Source organism: Peromyscus maniculatus, chromosome 2 (genome assembly GCF_049852395.1).
Source record: "Peromyscus maniculatus bairdii isolate BWxNUB_F1_BW_parent chromosome 2, HU_Pman_BW_mat_3.1, whole genome shotgun sequence".
NCBI lineage: Eukaryota > Metazoa > Chordata > Mammalia > Rodentia > Cricetidae > Peromyscus > Peromyscus maniculatus.
Genome location: NC_134853.1, coordinates 29,882,312 through 29,899,039, shown reverse-complemented (window position 1 = coordinate 29,899,039; position 16,728 = coordinate 29,882,312). Strand labels below are relative to the sequence as shown.

Below are 16,728 nucleotides of genomic sequence, written 5' to 3'. Positions count from 1 at the left end.
ATTTGTCGCTGAGCTACAATCCATAGTCCTATATTTTCTTGTTTGGAGACAAGATCTCACCCTGTAGCCCAGGCTAGCCTGGAATACAAGTCCCTCTTGCCTCAGCTGTCTGAACACTGGGATAATGGGTGTGTGCTATACTAACAGTAACAGCAAACATGTATTGATGACATTGGTTTTGTTTTTATCTTTGGAAAGAGTGGGTTAGACTTTAGAGACAGAAGATATTTGGAAAACACTTCAATTTAGAGGTAATAAAACTGCAGTCAAGGAGGACGCCATCATTTATTCCAGGTAGCGAAGCTTTTTATAGCAGAGTAAGCATCAGTACTTAGTTTTCTGGAGGGAGCAGGAGGTAATGGTGGTGGTAATTTTTATTCCTTATTTATTCTATAGAAGTAAAAATCCCAGAGAATTATTTAACTAATTAGGAGAACTTATTTAATTAGAATCACCTTTCGGGTTGGAGATGTAGCTCAAGGGGAGAGCACTTTCTGGTGAGTTTGAGGTCCCTTCTCCACGTGACAAAAAAAAACTTACTTGTATACATGGTTGGGTTCTGAAGCCTAGGGTGTTGTGGCACTACCCCACCCTCCCTCCTTTTTTTGTCCTGCTAAAAGGGATCAGGTCTTTTTATTGAAAATAGTGCATATTTCACCATGTGATTAAAATTATCTTAATTCATTTTAAATGTTTTTCTTGAAAATGTTTCCTTCACAGTAAAGTTAGAATTAAACAAAATGAAAACTACTTAGAATGAAAATAACAAAAATCTTATTTACATATAATTTAACTTGTAGATTTTTATAAGTGTGATTTTTAAATATTGTAGTACTCATGGAAATAAAATCTTGATTTTTATAAATCTTACATATTGAATTTATGTTAAATATTTAATATGTGTCTTACATACTTGATTTCCATTTTTTGCCGAGATTTTGATGAGGAAGGACTTTAAAAAGCCAGGTTTTCGGATGGAGCAGGTAGAATTTCATAAATCCTGGGGATAGGTGCTTGATGTCAGAGTGAGCTCTTGCAGAGACACATGCAGAGTGGATGGAGTGGCTCAAGGTGTCCAAGCTCAATGAGTCAGGCAGTTTGAAGTGAGGCTCAGGAGAGTTTGGGCTTTTGGTAACTTGAATGACCTGGGACATATTATGTAGACCAGACTGGCCTCAGTCTCACAGAGATCATCCACTTCCAGGGTGCTGGATTAAAGGTGTGCCTTGCTTGACTACATTGGGGAGCTTCTGTTTAGTTCATGTTGAAACTTTACATGCAGGAATACATCAGCAATCTGTATTTTGTGTGAAAATTTCCAGTTTTTAAATGTTTGCAAGTCATTCAGAATACTTTTAAAACAGTTTGGTTATGCCTTCTCCCAGACTTTCAGGCTTCCAGTTGGTGGTGTGTAGAGTAAAAAACCCAGGTGAGGATGTGGCTGTGGCTCGGTGATTCAGGGCTCTCCTGGTGTAGTCAAGGCTTCGGGTTCTGTCCACAGCACCGCAAACACAGTCGAGTTATGACAACAGTGTCAGTCCTGAATTGGATGTCAGCGTTATGTTAGCTCCTTAGAAGTGTAGATCCATCCAGTGAATCAGAAACTGGGGTGGGGTTCAGCAGTCTGTGACTAGTGTCCTCGGGGATTCCTATACAGCTAAAGGTTCAGAGTTGAATGTGGTGCTTGAAGCATGACAGAGTCTCAGCAGTTCTCATTGAAGAGGAATGTGGGTGAAATGTCAGTTGTTAGCAAATCAGGATTACATGAAATGCTGTTTTTAGGGAGTCGGATCTAACTGAATATAAAGTGAGAAGCTGTTGAAGGCTTTTTGATTATAGAGAGGACATGATTAAAGATGTGAGTTAGGAAGAATGCTATCAAATGTAGTGGTTATAGGAATAAATAAAGTGAACTCTTAGGGTACTAGGTTAATTTGTTCAATTTCTCAGTGTTCAAGGTCATGATATATTCTTATGGCAGTTTGCCTTTTTAATCTGTGCTATGACTTTCATTTGAAATGTAATGAATCTTCTAATGTGAGGTAATATATTTTATATAATTTTAGTAGCTGTATCTATAGTAGAAACCCTTTTGAAATTATTGAAAGTAAGTTATGAAGTATAATTCTCATTATTTCAGCATGCTACCACTCAGACTTGGCGATAAACATTGAGTCTGAGTATTGACTTTGTATAGAAAACCCACTTACAAGTGTCTGTAGAAAACTAACTCTGTGAAATGTTTCTAGAAAGTAAGTCAGTGTTTAAAGAAAGTACATCTCTTTTGATGGTTTGGTTCTCTATTCAGTGTGGAAATTAAAAAAATATGGATGTCTTTGAAAATTCCTTTGCTGTACATAAAATAGTATTGTAATCACAGCTTTCTCTGGCACTGTTCAAATTTGCTGTTTCCTAGTGTCAAGTGACATAATTTGTTAGCAGTTAAGGGCTATGAAGATTAATAAACCCATTTTCTTTTTGTATTTGAAATCCAGAATTCCATTCATCAGAGTAAACTTACTGCAGTTTTTTATGAGTCAATATTGTTTTAATTGTAAAAGTTATAAAACATGTAATTCTGCCCCATTCTCTAATTCCTTCCTTTATGTAACTTTTTATGAAAATATGAAAAGCATGGTTTATGAAAATACCCAAGTAAAGCAAAAAACCAGTCATTTGACCACAGAGCCCTTCTCAAGGCTGTTGTAGAGTATGGCACGGGGATGCTGAGCTAAACTCGCCATCTCTTTCTTTGTGATAGTGAGACTTTGAACTTGAGGACTACCTGTGACCTCTGAGCAGATTTTGCTGAGGATGGGTTTCACTCAGCGAGTACTGAGGAGGAAGCTGGGCCTAGGGACCTTATACAATGTGGGAAATCCTGGCAACACTGAGGCCGGTTATTTTGTTCTTGTTTTAGGTGTGATTCTGTAGAGATACTCCAAATGTGGTAAATGATTATCTCATTTGATCTTCCTCTTTTTTTATTTTTGTTTTTCGAGCAGGGTTTTTCTGTGTAGCCTTGGGTGTCTTGGGACTCACCATGTAGACTAGGCTGGCCTTGAACTCAGAGATCTGCCTGCCCCTGCCTCTGAGTGCTGGGATTGAAGGTTCCGACCACCATACCTGGCTTTCATTTGATCTCTTAATAATTTTGATAGTGGGTAGTTTTTGCTCCTTTCCTAACTTATCTATTTGAACTTAAATGGATATATTATTATAAAATATTCTAAAGTAGATATGACATATAATGGTATCCTAAGAAAAGGTAAGCTTTTTTTTCCTCCTTTTTTTTTTCTTTTCTTTTTTTTCTAAGACAGGGTTTCTCTGTGTAGCCCTGTCTGTCTTAGAACTTGCTCTGTAGACCACCAGGCTGGCCTCGAACTCACAGAGATCCACCTGCCTCTGCCTCGAAAGTGCTGGGATCAAAGGTGTGCTCTACCACTGCCCGAGTGCTTTTTTATTTTTAATCTCATGAAATAATCAAAATAAATCCCCTTTTGATAATGAGGCGACAACTTATATAATTTTATTTTTGAGTTACTCTATTTTGGTTTATCTACTCACATAAATGTTTAAAATATGAATTACAGCTGTGTGCCTCCTTTTAGTGTGATGTCATTTAAATAGACATTTAACTTTCTTAGAGTACAGTGAATTATGTTGACTGTATTATACTGCTGCTGTTGGTGGTTAAGTGAATGCTTGTTAATACATGCTTTTTAAGAATCAGGAAGTAAGTTATACTGATTTGTATACTCGTTTTGGTGCCATAAGTCAGAGTTTAGTATAGTAGAGGTAAAAGTTTTTGATGAAGCAAATTTGAAGTAAAATTATCTAGAAGACTGTAATAGATACCGATTATACTGTATCTAAATATTATACTTTTAAAGAATCTTAAGGTCCACAAATTCTCAAAGTAAAATATTTGGTTGTAAATACTTAAGAAGTAAATGAAGTATAGTACATAGTTTATAAATACAGGAGTAAGTTTTTAAATTAGGCAGTCTAATTAACATGAACAGAATTGTGCTGAATCTTTGTATACATTTTTGAGATACTATGTATATTTTTTGGGTCTAAACATGTGCTTTCATTTAGTTCTTTTAAATAACATATTAAGTACCTGTGACCCCCCCCCCACCAGGATGATTAATGTATTTTTATAGTCTTTTGAATTGATTAAGCTAGTAGGTATAATTTGAAATTATATTATTTTTTTTCAATTGCTTTGTAAATAATGAAAAATAAATAAATGAGTAAATGCAAATAAAATATCACTCATCAGCTCAATTTACTTATTTTAATATTTATTTTTGCTTTTGAGACAGTTTAATGTAACATAGGTTGGCTTTGAACTCCCTGTTTACCTATAGATGACCTTAAAATTTTTCCTGTACCTTCCGAATGCCACCATGCTTCATTTAGGCAATACATAGGATCAAGCCCAGGTCTTCTTGCATGCTAGCCAAGCACTCTACCAAATGAGCTGGGTATCAAACATCTCTAGCTCCAAATGAATAAAGTGGATGAACCATAAGGGCTATGTTTTGTTGGTCTTTTGTGTTTGAGTCTACTTGTTAAAAACTTCTAACTCCAAACATTTTATTAACCAACTATTCAGTCATATAAAAAGATTGTAAGAATTTTGTAGCAAATATTCATAGGCCTACCTACCACGAAGAGTCTACAATCAATATTGCAAACATGCAGGAAGTCCTGGGTTTAATCTCCAGCCTTGGGAAAAACCAAAAAGATTCAGAATGTTACCACATTACCACAGTTCCCACTTACTCTTTGCTAATCAATCTCCTCATGTCTCACCCAACCACTGTTAATTGTTTAAAATCCTACATAACCAAGTAGTTGGTAGATTGAGTTGGAAACATCACAACTTAGAGGCCAGCCTGAGCTATATGTCAAGACCCTGCTCAAACAAACAACATTAACCTGTTTTAGAATTTCATGTAATTATTTTTCTAATTACTAATTATTGCTTAAAAAAAAAAATAACCTGTCAGTGCTGGCTCATTTTATGTTAACCTGACACAGGCTAGAGTCATTTGAGAGATGGGGACCACAACTGAGAAAATGCCTCCATTGGATTGGGCTGCAGGCAAGCCTGTAGGGCATTTTCTTAATTAGTGATTAAGGTCGGAGGGCCCAGCCCATGGGGGGTGGTGCCATCCCTGGGCTGGTGGTCCGAGGTTCTGTAAGAAAGCAGGCTGAGCAAGCCATGAGGAGCAAGCCAGTAAGCAGCACTCTATGGCCTCTGCATCAGCTCCTGCCTCCTGGCTCCTGTCCTGTTTGAGTTCCTGTCCTGATTTCCTTCAGTGATGGACTATGATGTGGAAGTGTAAGCTGGATAAACCCTTTCCTCCCCAACTAGTATTTGGTCATGGTGTTTCATAGCAATAGTAACCCTCACTAGGACACTATCAATGTTTTAGTATTCTATTTTTTTTCCCTCTCTCCTCTTATTATAGTTCATTGCATTGTCATTGTGGAATAGTATTCCACTGTATAAATCTTGAGTGGAAAGAAATATATTTTTATTTTACACATAACACTTGAACTTGGACATTCACTATTTTTTATTGAGAAAAGAAAGTTATAGGTAATTTTCAATTCAAAGCCATTTATATATTATTGTATACTTTAAGAAAATTATAGAGGGAGGTGGTGTCACACACCTTTAATCCCAGTACTTGGGAGGCAGGGGGATCTCCGAGTTCCAGGCCATTCTGGTTTTCAGAGTAAGTTCAAGGATAGAAAGGAATACACGGAGAAACTGCCTGGGAAAACCAAAAGGAAAAGTTGTATGTGTGTGGGTGTTTTGCCTGCGTGATGTCTGTGCTCCACGGCTGTGCTTGTGTCTGTGGGAGCCGGGAGAGGGCATTTGATCCCTGGGATTGGATTCGAGTTACAGATCGCTGTGAAGAGTCCTCTGGTAGAACAGCCAGTGTTCTTGGCCACGGGGCCATCTTTTCAGTCTTCACTGTTTACTTTTTTTAGTGTCATGAAAGCTTTCTTGGGCCAGTGTTGTAGCTTAGTTTATAGAGTGCTTACCTAGCATTCGTGAGGCCCAGCTTCAGTCTGTGGCACTACACATAGTACGTGCTGATTTGCTCTGTAATCCCAGCACTCAAGAAAGTAGAGGCAGGAGGGCAAGGGTCATCATTGGCTAGATTTTGAAGCCAGTCTGGACTACACAAGACTTGTTTCCTTACCTAACACACACACACACACACACACACACACACACACACACACACACACACACACACAAAGTTTCTATTTCAGTTCCATGTTACTGCATATGTGGTGGGTTGACTGAGAACGACCCCACAGGATCATATATTTGGATGTTTGGTTCCCAGTTGGTGGATTGTTTAGGAAGGATGAGGAGGCGTGGCCTTGGAGGAGGTGTGTCACTAGGGGTGGGCATTGAGGTTTCAAAGGCCTGTGCCAGACCCAGTCTCCCTGTTTCTGCCTTCTACCTGTGGATCAGGATGGGGCTGTCAGTTACTGCGCCAGCACTGTGCCTGAGCCATACTCCCTGCCATGGTGGTCTAGACTAACCCATAATTAAGAACTCTCTTCTCTAAGTTTGGTGTTTCTTCACAGCAGTAGAAAAGAACTAAGACAGCATATTTGAAGTTATGGAAGTTTTGGTAATTTTAATAAAAAAAAATCTGTGGGAATTTTTAGTTTTGGAATTGATTACATAAGTCACTTTACATTTCCAGCCTGAATATTTAGAACTGTTAAAACAGAAAAGAATGTGAAAGGCTTGGGCTTAAAGATATATGCTGATGTTATCCTATTCTTAGGGATCCTTCGTTATAATCAAAGTGCCAAGGCTGGGGGCATGGTAACATGGTAACCTTTAAACCCAGCATTGAGGTGAATCTCTGTGAGTTCTCTGTATCTAGTTCCAGGTCAGTCATGCCTACAGTGAGACCTGGTCTCAAAGAAAAAGAGGTGAGATGCCTGCCATTAATAACAAAGTACCTTATTTTCCTCAAGACTTGGTTTTACCCTTTGCTCTTGCTGAAAGGCCCTTAAGTCTGGTTTCTTTTCTTTTTTTCCTTTCCTTTTCTTTCTGTATTGATTTAGGAAGTATACTCCAGGCTCTAGGAGGAGCTAGAATGGAATGGATTTCAGAAATATCAGTTACTGTGATCGTGGAATTTGGGGGTGGTAAATGAACGTTTTCTGTGATAAAGGCTTCTTCTGCTCCTTGCTGCTGTTCCCAGTGGTCCTCACTGTTCTCTGTAGTCCCTCATCCGTCCCTTCCCTGACCTGGGAGGGCTAATGACAGGAGGAGGACAAAACGTCCATTGTGGTGGTCAGTTTCAGCTGCGTTTAAGTGGGAAGCGCACATATACACGTCTGTGAAGTAGCTATTAATGTAACTTTTTTCGTGTGTATATGTGTGTGGTATGGATTTTCGTCTTTTTTTTAAGCAAAATTTTTATTTATTCATTTCTTGTGCTGAAGTACTCCTCGATGACATCCTTGGCCTGAGATTCTTTGCCATAGGCCTTAACCACTACACAGCTGCAACCAACCGCCGTGGTTTCCCCTCTCAATCGATTTTACAGAGGTCTACCCATTTCCCTAGCTTCTTGTTGTCATCAACCTTAATCAGGTTGATTTGGTGCTCAGCACAAAGGGCCTCCACCAACTTGACATCCATAGGCTCATCACAATGGGATGCGAGCACACAGAGATGGGCTTGGCGCTTGTCTAAGGCTTTGGCAGCTTCTCGGATGCCACGTGCTAGGCCATCATGGATGAGGGAGGTCTTCAGCACCTTTTGTAGTGCAGAATGGACGTCCATTACACCTCCAGCAGCAATGCCTTCCTCGGCCATGGTGGGTGAGGCTGAATCTTGAGCGCACCTGAGCCTCCGCCTCTGCGCAATTCAGCGGCGGCGGGGGGGTGGGGGGGTGGGGGTGGGGGGGGTGGGGGGGTGGGGGGGGTGGGGGGGGTGGGGGGGGTGGGAATTTTCGTTTTCTTGTGTGTGTGAGCGTGTGTATACATTAGCATCTGGAAGCCCAAGGTTGATATTGGGTGTGTTCCTTCATAGTTCTCTACTTGTTTTCTGAGGCAAGGTCTCTCACTGCACCCAGAGCTTGCTATTTCAGATAGTCTGGCTGGCCTGCTTGCCTTGGAGAACCTCCTGCTTCTGCCTCCTGAAGATTGATTGCAGGTGGGTGCTGGGAGTCGAAACTCGGGCCTTGAGGCTTCTGCAAGTGCTGTATCCACTGAGCCTTCTCCCCATACCTCACTTCCATTGTGTTGACTTACCAGCTGGCACAGAGGACTTGCGTTCTTTGTCCAAAGCCACCCAGTTACTAAGTGGCAGACTCTTCGGTCCAGGCAGTGTGCTCCACGGTGTGTGTTCATCTGCTGCTCTGCAAAAGGAAGGGTATACTGCTGAGCTTTTGGTTTTAAAAATAATTATAAATTATTGTGTTTTCAGGAATGAGAGCATTGGACATAACAATAATGTTTTATAGATTCCGAGAATTTGATCTTTTATATTTCTTTCCAGCCACTTTCTTTCTTTTGGAAACGAGATCTAATTGTGTAAATCCAGGCCAACCCAGAATTCGGTATATAACCCAAGCTGGTCTTTAGCTGTGATGCTCCTTCCTCAGCCTCGCAGATCCTGCTGCCATGCCTAGCTGTTTCCAGTCATTCGATAAGGTGTCTCTCTAACTTTGGGCAGTGTGAAATGTTTAAAGAGGAATTGTGTTTTCTCCTGGTAATATGACAGAAATCAGAAGAACGAACAAGTTTTAAAGCTACAGTGTGTTTTTGCTCAATGCGTTGTGACAGCCACGGGTGGGAATCATGTGAAAAGAATCACACCTCACATTTAAACAATACTTTTATGTGGATGAGTGTTTTTCCTACATGTTTGTCTGTGTGCCATGAGTGTGCCTGGTGCTGGCGGAAGCCAGGAAGGGTGTCAGGTCCCCTGGAACTAGAGTTGTAGATAGTTGTGAGCCCCCAGTGTGGGTGCTGGGAGTCAAGCTGAGGCCCTCCAGAGAAGAGCAGTGAGGGTTTTCAACCTCTGAGCCATCGCTGCTTCTCCCATAGTTTTTTTTCCCCCACAGTTCAGAAATTGATCAAAACATCCTTCTTGTTATAAACCTTAAAACTTTTTCTCAGATAATCAAAAACAAAAATAATCAACATGTGATCAAGTGTTTTTTTTTTTTTTTTTTTTTTTTTTTTTTTTTTTTTAACAAGATCCTCACTATATAGTATGAGCTGGCCTGGAACTCACTATGTATCATGTGCTACCCTACTACTTGAAAATCCTTGTTTTCATCTCTTGAGTGAGGTTGCAGGAGTGGACCATCATGCCCAACCAATAAACTCTTATTTTAAAACCAATCAATTTTTCTAACTAAAAATTGATAGATTGATACAATGTTGATAAAATTTAGGTATGCAAACCTTGTTAGCAAAATTGCATTTATTAGAAATGAAGGATATGGCTAGACCATGAGTTTGAGATCAGCCTGGGCTACATAGTATGGCCTGTCTTAAAAAAGAAAAGGGATATGGTTTAAAACAGTGGTTCTCAACCTGTAGGTCATGACCCCTTTAGAGTCGAATGACCTTTTCACAGGGGTCACCTAAGACCATCGGAAAATATAGGTATTTACATTATGATTAATAAAATTAGCAAAATTACAGTTATGAAGTAGGAATGAGGATAATTTTGTGTTTGGAGGTCACCACACCATGAGGAACTGTGTTAAAGGGTTGCGCATTGGGAAGGTTGAGAGCCACTGGTTTAGAAAAATACAATACACAAAAGTGACTGATCAGATCTTGGTTATGAACTCCATTTTGAAAGTCATTGATCCGAAGGTGACAAGCATTTAAAATTAAAATAAAAATGAACACTAATGGAAATGAATTGAGTTCATTTTCTAAAGTTACTTTTTCGATTGGAAGTAGTTTTTAGATACTTAAAAATATAAAGTAAAAACATGCCTAGAGTAAAAATGTCAGTTTGGAAGAATACCTGAGTTTGGGTGATACATTAATACATGAAATTAAAGCAGATCTGTCCTCTTGGGTCTTTGTAGTTTAGTGATGAAGGCAGACATTAAGGTTTTAGGTAATTTATTGTTCCGATAATGCTGAGGTAATCAGGCCAGTGCAGTGCATGATGGGCATGGTAGAGGAAGGCATGCATCTCGGACAAAAGCAGTGGGAGGAAGGGTGTCTGCCTCAGAGCTGCATGGTGCAGTCCATCATGGCAGGGAATACACAAGGCTGCTCATCATAGCGTACCTGCACCGGGAGGCAAACATGAATGGGGATACTCCTCTCTTCCCTTGCCTCATTCAGGCAAGTCTTCCCTGCTCAGTCAAACCCTTCTGGAAACGCATCCCCAGTGGTACGTTTCTGTGTGATTTGAAATCCAGTCAAGTTGACGATGATCAGCTGTCACACAGAAAAGCCCTAAAACACCCTACAACGGGAACTCTGCTTTCTTCAGTGACAAAGCGAGGATTTCTAGCAAGAGGACTATACAGCCATTTCCATTTAAAATAGATATTGATGATAAACATGGAGTATAGATCTGAAGAATAGAGAAGGCTCTCGTGGTGGTGTTTGTCTATCAGCCCAGCACTCTGGATGCTGAGGCAGGAGGATCGATCATGAGCTCCAGGCCAACCTGTTATACGCACCAAGTTTCAGGCCAGCATGGCAGGATAGTGAGGCCCTGGCCATAGCAGGAGGAAAAGGTGTTGGTCCAGAGGCATGGACACCACAGGAGGATTAGCTAGTTTAATTAGGTGTGCAGTGAGAGTAGAAGGAAAGAGTGGACTGACAAATGTATTGGGACAGTCAGTGGAGGAATTAAGGGAATCCAGAGGGGCTTAAGAAGCAAATGGGTATTTCAAAGAGGAAGTGATAGATGCACTCTGTTTAGGACTAAAAATTAGCATGTTTATTGACAGGTTGTAAATCTTTATCAAGTCAGATTGGAGCAGTTGACTGGGAATTTGAAGTTGTGGCAGTAACTGGAGAGTTGGGACACTTGAAAAAAATCTATTTTTCTCTGTAGTGACCTTTTGCATGGTTTACTTACTTTGTTGAGAGCTTCTTGTAACCTTAAAACATGTATTTAAGATATTTTATTACCAATAATCAAGTTCAATGTTAATGAAACTATTCCCACTGATTCAGGTGGCAGAGGGGATTCCGTCTGTAGGGCCAAGTGTACTTTGAATTAATATGTGTAATAGTATTTCAAAACACTAAAGCAGAGTTATTTAGAATATCTCAAATTTGCCTTTCAAACTATTCTGGCATTATTTTTATTTTGCTTTATCTTTTAAACTTGTGGTAGTTTTACTTGTTATAAAAATGTATTTGATTTTTTCACCCGTATAACTACAATTCATAACACTGTCTATCCTGTCTTTCTCTTGTTAGTTCTGTCAACTCCAGAGGCAGTGACCACTTTCTGGTTTCTGTGAGGTCATACTGGGAATATTTTTGAGAAGCATTTAAAAAGCACAGGCTTTTTAAAGAAGGTAATTTTGCTTCCTGATCATATACTACTGAGTCCCCAATCTGTGACCTGATTTGGTTACTCTCTAGTTAGAGTATTTTTATTCAGTCTTACCTGTGCTTTGCTGGTTTACACTTGTTTTTGTTTGAAAAATAATTATATCTTACTACTCAGCAATTTCACTCACTTCTGTGACATCAGAGCCTAGCCGCCTTTAACACCAGCTGCTTGGGAGCCTGAGGCAGGAGGATCACAAACTCAAAGGTTAGCTCTGCTAAGTTCAAGGCCAGCTTAGACACCTTAGTGAGACCTTTATCAAAATTAAAAAAAAAAAAAGGAAGAAAGAAAGGAAAAAAGAAAGAGAAAGAAAGAAAGGCTGAGCTGTAGCTCAGTGATAAAGCACATGCTCACCTGACTCTAATATGACAAAAAACAAAAATTGCTGAAGAATATTATTTTAAGATGTATTACTTTTGTCTATGCTGTGGAACATTTTTTAAAGGTGCAAAGATGTGTTGCATTATTTTATGTTGCATTAGTTAAACTCTGTGAAGCTGTGTTACAGTGCCTGTCTAAAACACCTGATGGTCTAATAAAGAGCTGAACGGCCAATAGTGAGGCAGGAGAAAGATAGGTGGGGCTGGCAGGCAGAGAGAATAAAGAGGAAGAGAAATCTGGGAAAAGAAGAAAGGAGGAACAAGAAAGGAGGAGGAGAGGAGGATGCTAGGGGCCAGCCACCCAGCCACACAGCCGTGGAGTAAGAAGTAAATAAAGGTATACAGAAATAGAGAAAAAAAAATAAAAGCCCAGAGGAAAAAGGTAGGTGTGTTGATTTAACCAACCATCTTATTAAATAAGAAACACAGAAACAATGTAAAAGAGAAAGCTGAGAGGTCAGAGCTCAGAGCTAAAATCTCACCCTTCTGCCTGCGGTGTCCCAGCTTCCCGAAAAAGAGCTATATCCTGTCTGTTCGTTTTTTTTTTTTTATAGTATGTTGTTCTGTCTTCTCATTGGTTGTAAACCCAAACACATGACTGCCTCGTCACTGTCTGAATGTACAGCCCCCTAGGTCTTAAAGGCATATGTCTCCAATGCTGGCTGTATCCCTGAACACACAGAGATCTATGGGATTAAAGGCGTGTGCCACCACCGCCACACTCTGTCTATGGCTCTAATAGCTCTGACCCCCGGGCAACTTTATTTATTAACATACAATCAAAATCACATTTCAGTACAATTAGAATACCACCACATAGGTGGGATAATTTTAAGTTAAGAAAAGCTGGCAAAAAACAAGCCAAGCTAAGGCTGGGCATTCATAAGAAATAATAAACCTCTGTGGATTTATTTGGGAGCTGAGTGGAGGGCCCCCAAAAGAGCAAAAACAACCCACAATAAAACATAGCTTCATTTTCATTTCAGCATTTTCCACAATAACCAAGACATGACCCTGAGGGTGGTGGCTGTGCACATAATCCCCACACTTGAGAGGCAGAGACAGAGGATCAGATATTGTAGGCCAGCCTCAGCTTATAGCAAGTTTGAGGCCAGTCTGGGCTACATGAAACCTTGCTTCACTTCTTCCTCCAGCTCTCTCACTTCATCCCTACCAAAGATGGAATCTATGTATGTAGATGTATACAGATGAGTGTATAAAGATGTGTTATCTCACAAGAGAACAGCCTTTAAAGGCAGGGAATCCTATCACTTATGGCCACAGGGGTAAACAGGGAGGGCATTATGCAAGTGAACTAGGCTGCTACTGTATGATTTCACTTATATGCAGCATCTGCAAATGTTGGGATAGAGGCAGAGCATGGCAGCCACCAGGGGATGACAGCCAAGACACAGTGTTTAAGTTGCACAACATAATATGTATAAGTTTTGTCAGTTAAAAATAAGTGATGGAAAAGTATAACTTTAATTTCGTAAAACTCTGCAAGCTTATATATTCCTCTGCTTGTCATGTTAATTAAATCAGTCATTAAGACATAATTTTATATATTTCTCCATGACTAGGTGTTGGAATAATAGCTTTAATTTCTAGGGTTCCAAAGGTTTCATGGTGACATGTTACTCTATTTCAATTGAATTTATATGGCTTATGGATGACAAAACATTACATTCATTATATTCACGATAATGTTTACACCCAGTATTTGGGTCTTTGTTTCTAAAGTGCTAAAATGACCATGTCAAATATTGAAAAAAATTTTTTTTACATTTATTATTTATTTTCGTGTGTGTGTGTGTGTGTGTGTGTGTGTGTGTGTGTGTGTGTGTGTGTGTGTTGGAGGCACTTGTGATTGGAGATCAGATGGCATTGTGGGAGAGCAGATTCTCTCTTTCTATCATGTAGGTTCCTGGGACCAAATTCAGATTGTCAAGCTTGGCTAGAAGTGCCCTTATTCACCGAGCCATCTCAATGACCTGCATATACTCTTATATTCTTTTCTATTACACTCTCATTTTCTTAAGCATATGGTTATTATTACTTTCATAGACAGAGTCTCATGTATCCCAGGTTGCCTCATTAGGGAGCAGAGGATAACTTTGAACTGATGTCTTGCCTCTATCTCCAGCATTCTGGGATTACTGGTAGAATATACTTCCATATCTTGTGCCTATTTACTTTTGTTTGAATGACCTTGATACTTAGATATTAAAGTCATCTTCAATAATAATGTTTTAAATTTATTTTTTATTTCAGTTCATTCAGCCTCTGAAGAAACCATAGAGTCCAAGGCACAAGAAGAGGAACCTAGTAGTTTGCTTAAATATTTCAGTGTTGTTTGGTGTAAAGCTTCAAAGAAAAAACACAAAAAATGGGAAGGTGATGCTATTCTTATTGTAAAAGGAAGGTCCTTCACATTGAAAGATTTGGAAGGCAAAGACATTGGAAGAGGTATATTACCTGTTTTTATGATTTAGTCTAAAATTAGTATATATTTGTGTCTGTATATTGAAACAGAGTTTGGGCTTTATAAAGGGACAGATTGGGATGTTATTTAATTGAATTTTGTGCCTCAATTGTGTATGATACATAATGTTTTTCATAATAGTGAACCCAATACTCTTATGAGCTATGCTAGCTTAATTGGGCAAATTCTGACCTACCATTTAATTTTCTCTGAAAGGAGCCAACAAGCCACAGTTGTCTTGGCACTGCTCTGAGATTAAGCAGTTTGTTGTGGTCCCACCAGCCCCCAACATTAAGTGACTGGAATTGTAAAGAGCTGCCACTATGAGAAGTTCATTGCTATTCAGTTTCAGTGCCACTCACTAATCATTTGAACTGTAGACTAAGGAGATAAGGTTAGGCCTGACTAGATGCATACAGCTGAACAGAGGTCACCATTGCTTTGTTGCACAGCACTTCCTGAGGAACTTGTCCTGATACAGAGCAGTCTGCAGGTTCAGAATGCTTCACACTGGATATCTGTATTGTCCTCTATTGTTGAGTTTTGAGTTTGGCCAAATTAGAAAATCTGTTGTATATATTCATTCATTCACTTAAAATATAGTTTAGAGTTTAGAGTTTGTTTTTCATCTTATATGCCAGCTACTATGTAAAGATTCAGAGATGTATATATATATATGTATGTATATATATACATATGTATGTATGTATATATATATACATATATGTGTGTGTATATATATATATATATATTGTTATTGTTATTTAGCTGCGTTGTGTTCTTACCCTGCAAGGAAGTGTCACGAAATACGACAGAATTCGCTTATAGAGTTTATTAGAGATAAAGGGACAGAGAGTGCACAGGCCTGTGGGAGAGACACGTGCGTGGAGAAGAAGAGAGGAGAGAAGAGAACCGGGAATATGGCGCTCCGCTTTAAAAACCGGCTGGGGGCGTGGCCAGGTCACGTCACTACTCCACGTGTGTGTGTGTGTGTGTGTGTGTGTGTGTGTGTGTGTGTGTGTGTGTGTGTAGATCACATGGTCACGTTGCGCGCTTACGTAGCCATGTAACATCACGGATTCTGGTCACGCGAGATGCCTTGGCCGGAACTTGCTAGGCGGAGGTGTCCGGCTTGACCGGAATTGGCTAGGGGGAAGTGTCTGCCTGGTAAATGCGACCGTGGGTGGGGGGGCGTGTTATGAACCCTTCATATATATTAGCTCTATAACCTTTATGTATATTTTATAGCTTAGTAAGGAGAGGGCAATGTAATCGACAATTATGAGGTGGTAAGATAAGTCTCAGTGAGAATTCTTGCCAGCTGCAATGTCTATTAAGGAACTACTTAAACAGCCTAGGAGACCAGGGCATGCTTCAAAGGAGACACTATTGAAAATCTGAAGGTTTTACAAGTATTTGGTCATATTTTCTAAAAGATGACACTTTTAATATTAATTATAATAATCTTTTAAAGTTTTATTTCATTTTAAATTATGTGTAGGTGTGTATTTCTGTATGTGGGTATGAGCTGGCTCTCCCTGGACCTGGAGTTATAGGAGGCTGTGAGCTGCCCAAGGCCGGTGCTCTGTCGGAGCAGCACTCATGACTGCTGAGCCTCTCTCCCGCACCCTGTGTGTGGTGCACACATTTTAGTCCCAGTACCTGGGTGCTGCTGACTATTGTAAGGCCGCCCTGGGCCTCTTTTTCTGTTGTTTCTTTTTATTATTGATTTATTTTGCATTCTAATTGCAGATTCCTTCCCCTCCTCTCCTCTCTCCCCTCCCCCACCTTCTCTTCTCTCCCCTCCCCCACCTTCTCTTCTCTCCCCTCCCCCAATCCAGTTTTCCTCTATTTTTGTTCAGAAAGGGGCGGGTTTCCCCTGGGTATCAACAAGGCACCAGCCTGGGCTTCTTATTGAGACCCTTTCTCAAAAACAGAGACAAAAAACAAGCCAAACCAACCCAACCCCAAACTCTAAACCACTCACAGTACGCACAATCCCCTTTCCTTGTAGTGGAGTAATAATGATGCATTTAATAGTTTAATGCAATGGCTAGGTAACAATAGGGGTCAAAAGTCTCATTTATCTGTTTAATGATCTCATTTTTAAGCAGACACATCTGTGTTCAGCACCTTACACATGGAAAAAATAACTGTCCATTGATTCATTAATAATTTGAACAAACATTACCTTTTTTTTTTTTTTTTTTTTTTGGTGAGACTGGGTTTCCTGGCTGTCCTGGAACTCA

General features: G+C 39.8%; 1 protein-coding gene and 1 pseudogene across 4 annotated transcripts in view; one reads left to right on the top strand and one right to left on the bottom strand.

Moving 5' to 3' along the window:
- The window catches only part of Rad54b (RAD54 homolog B), an 88,420-nt gene that overhangs the window by 41,837 nt on the left and 29,855 nt on the right, over nt 1-16,728 (top strand). For all 4 annotated transcript variants that reach the window (XR_013048987.1, XM_006974939.4, XM_042270840.2 and 1 more), the window contains one exon: nt 14,269-14,463. Coding sequence is in view for 3 of the 4 variants with exons in the window: in XM_006974939.4 (XP_006975001.1) it covers nt 14,269-14,463 (195 nt within the window). In the remaining variant the exon portion in view is untranslated. The remainder of the gene's footprint in view (nt 1-14,268; nt 14,464-16,728) is intronic.
- LOC107400994 (small ribosomal subunit protein eS12 pseudogene) lies at nt 7,482-7,879 on the bottom strand (annotated as a pseudogene).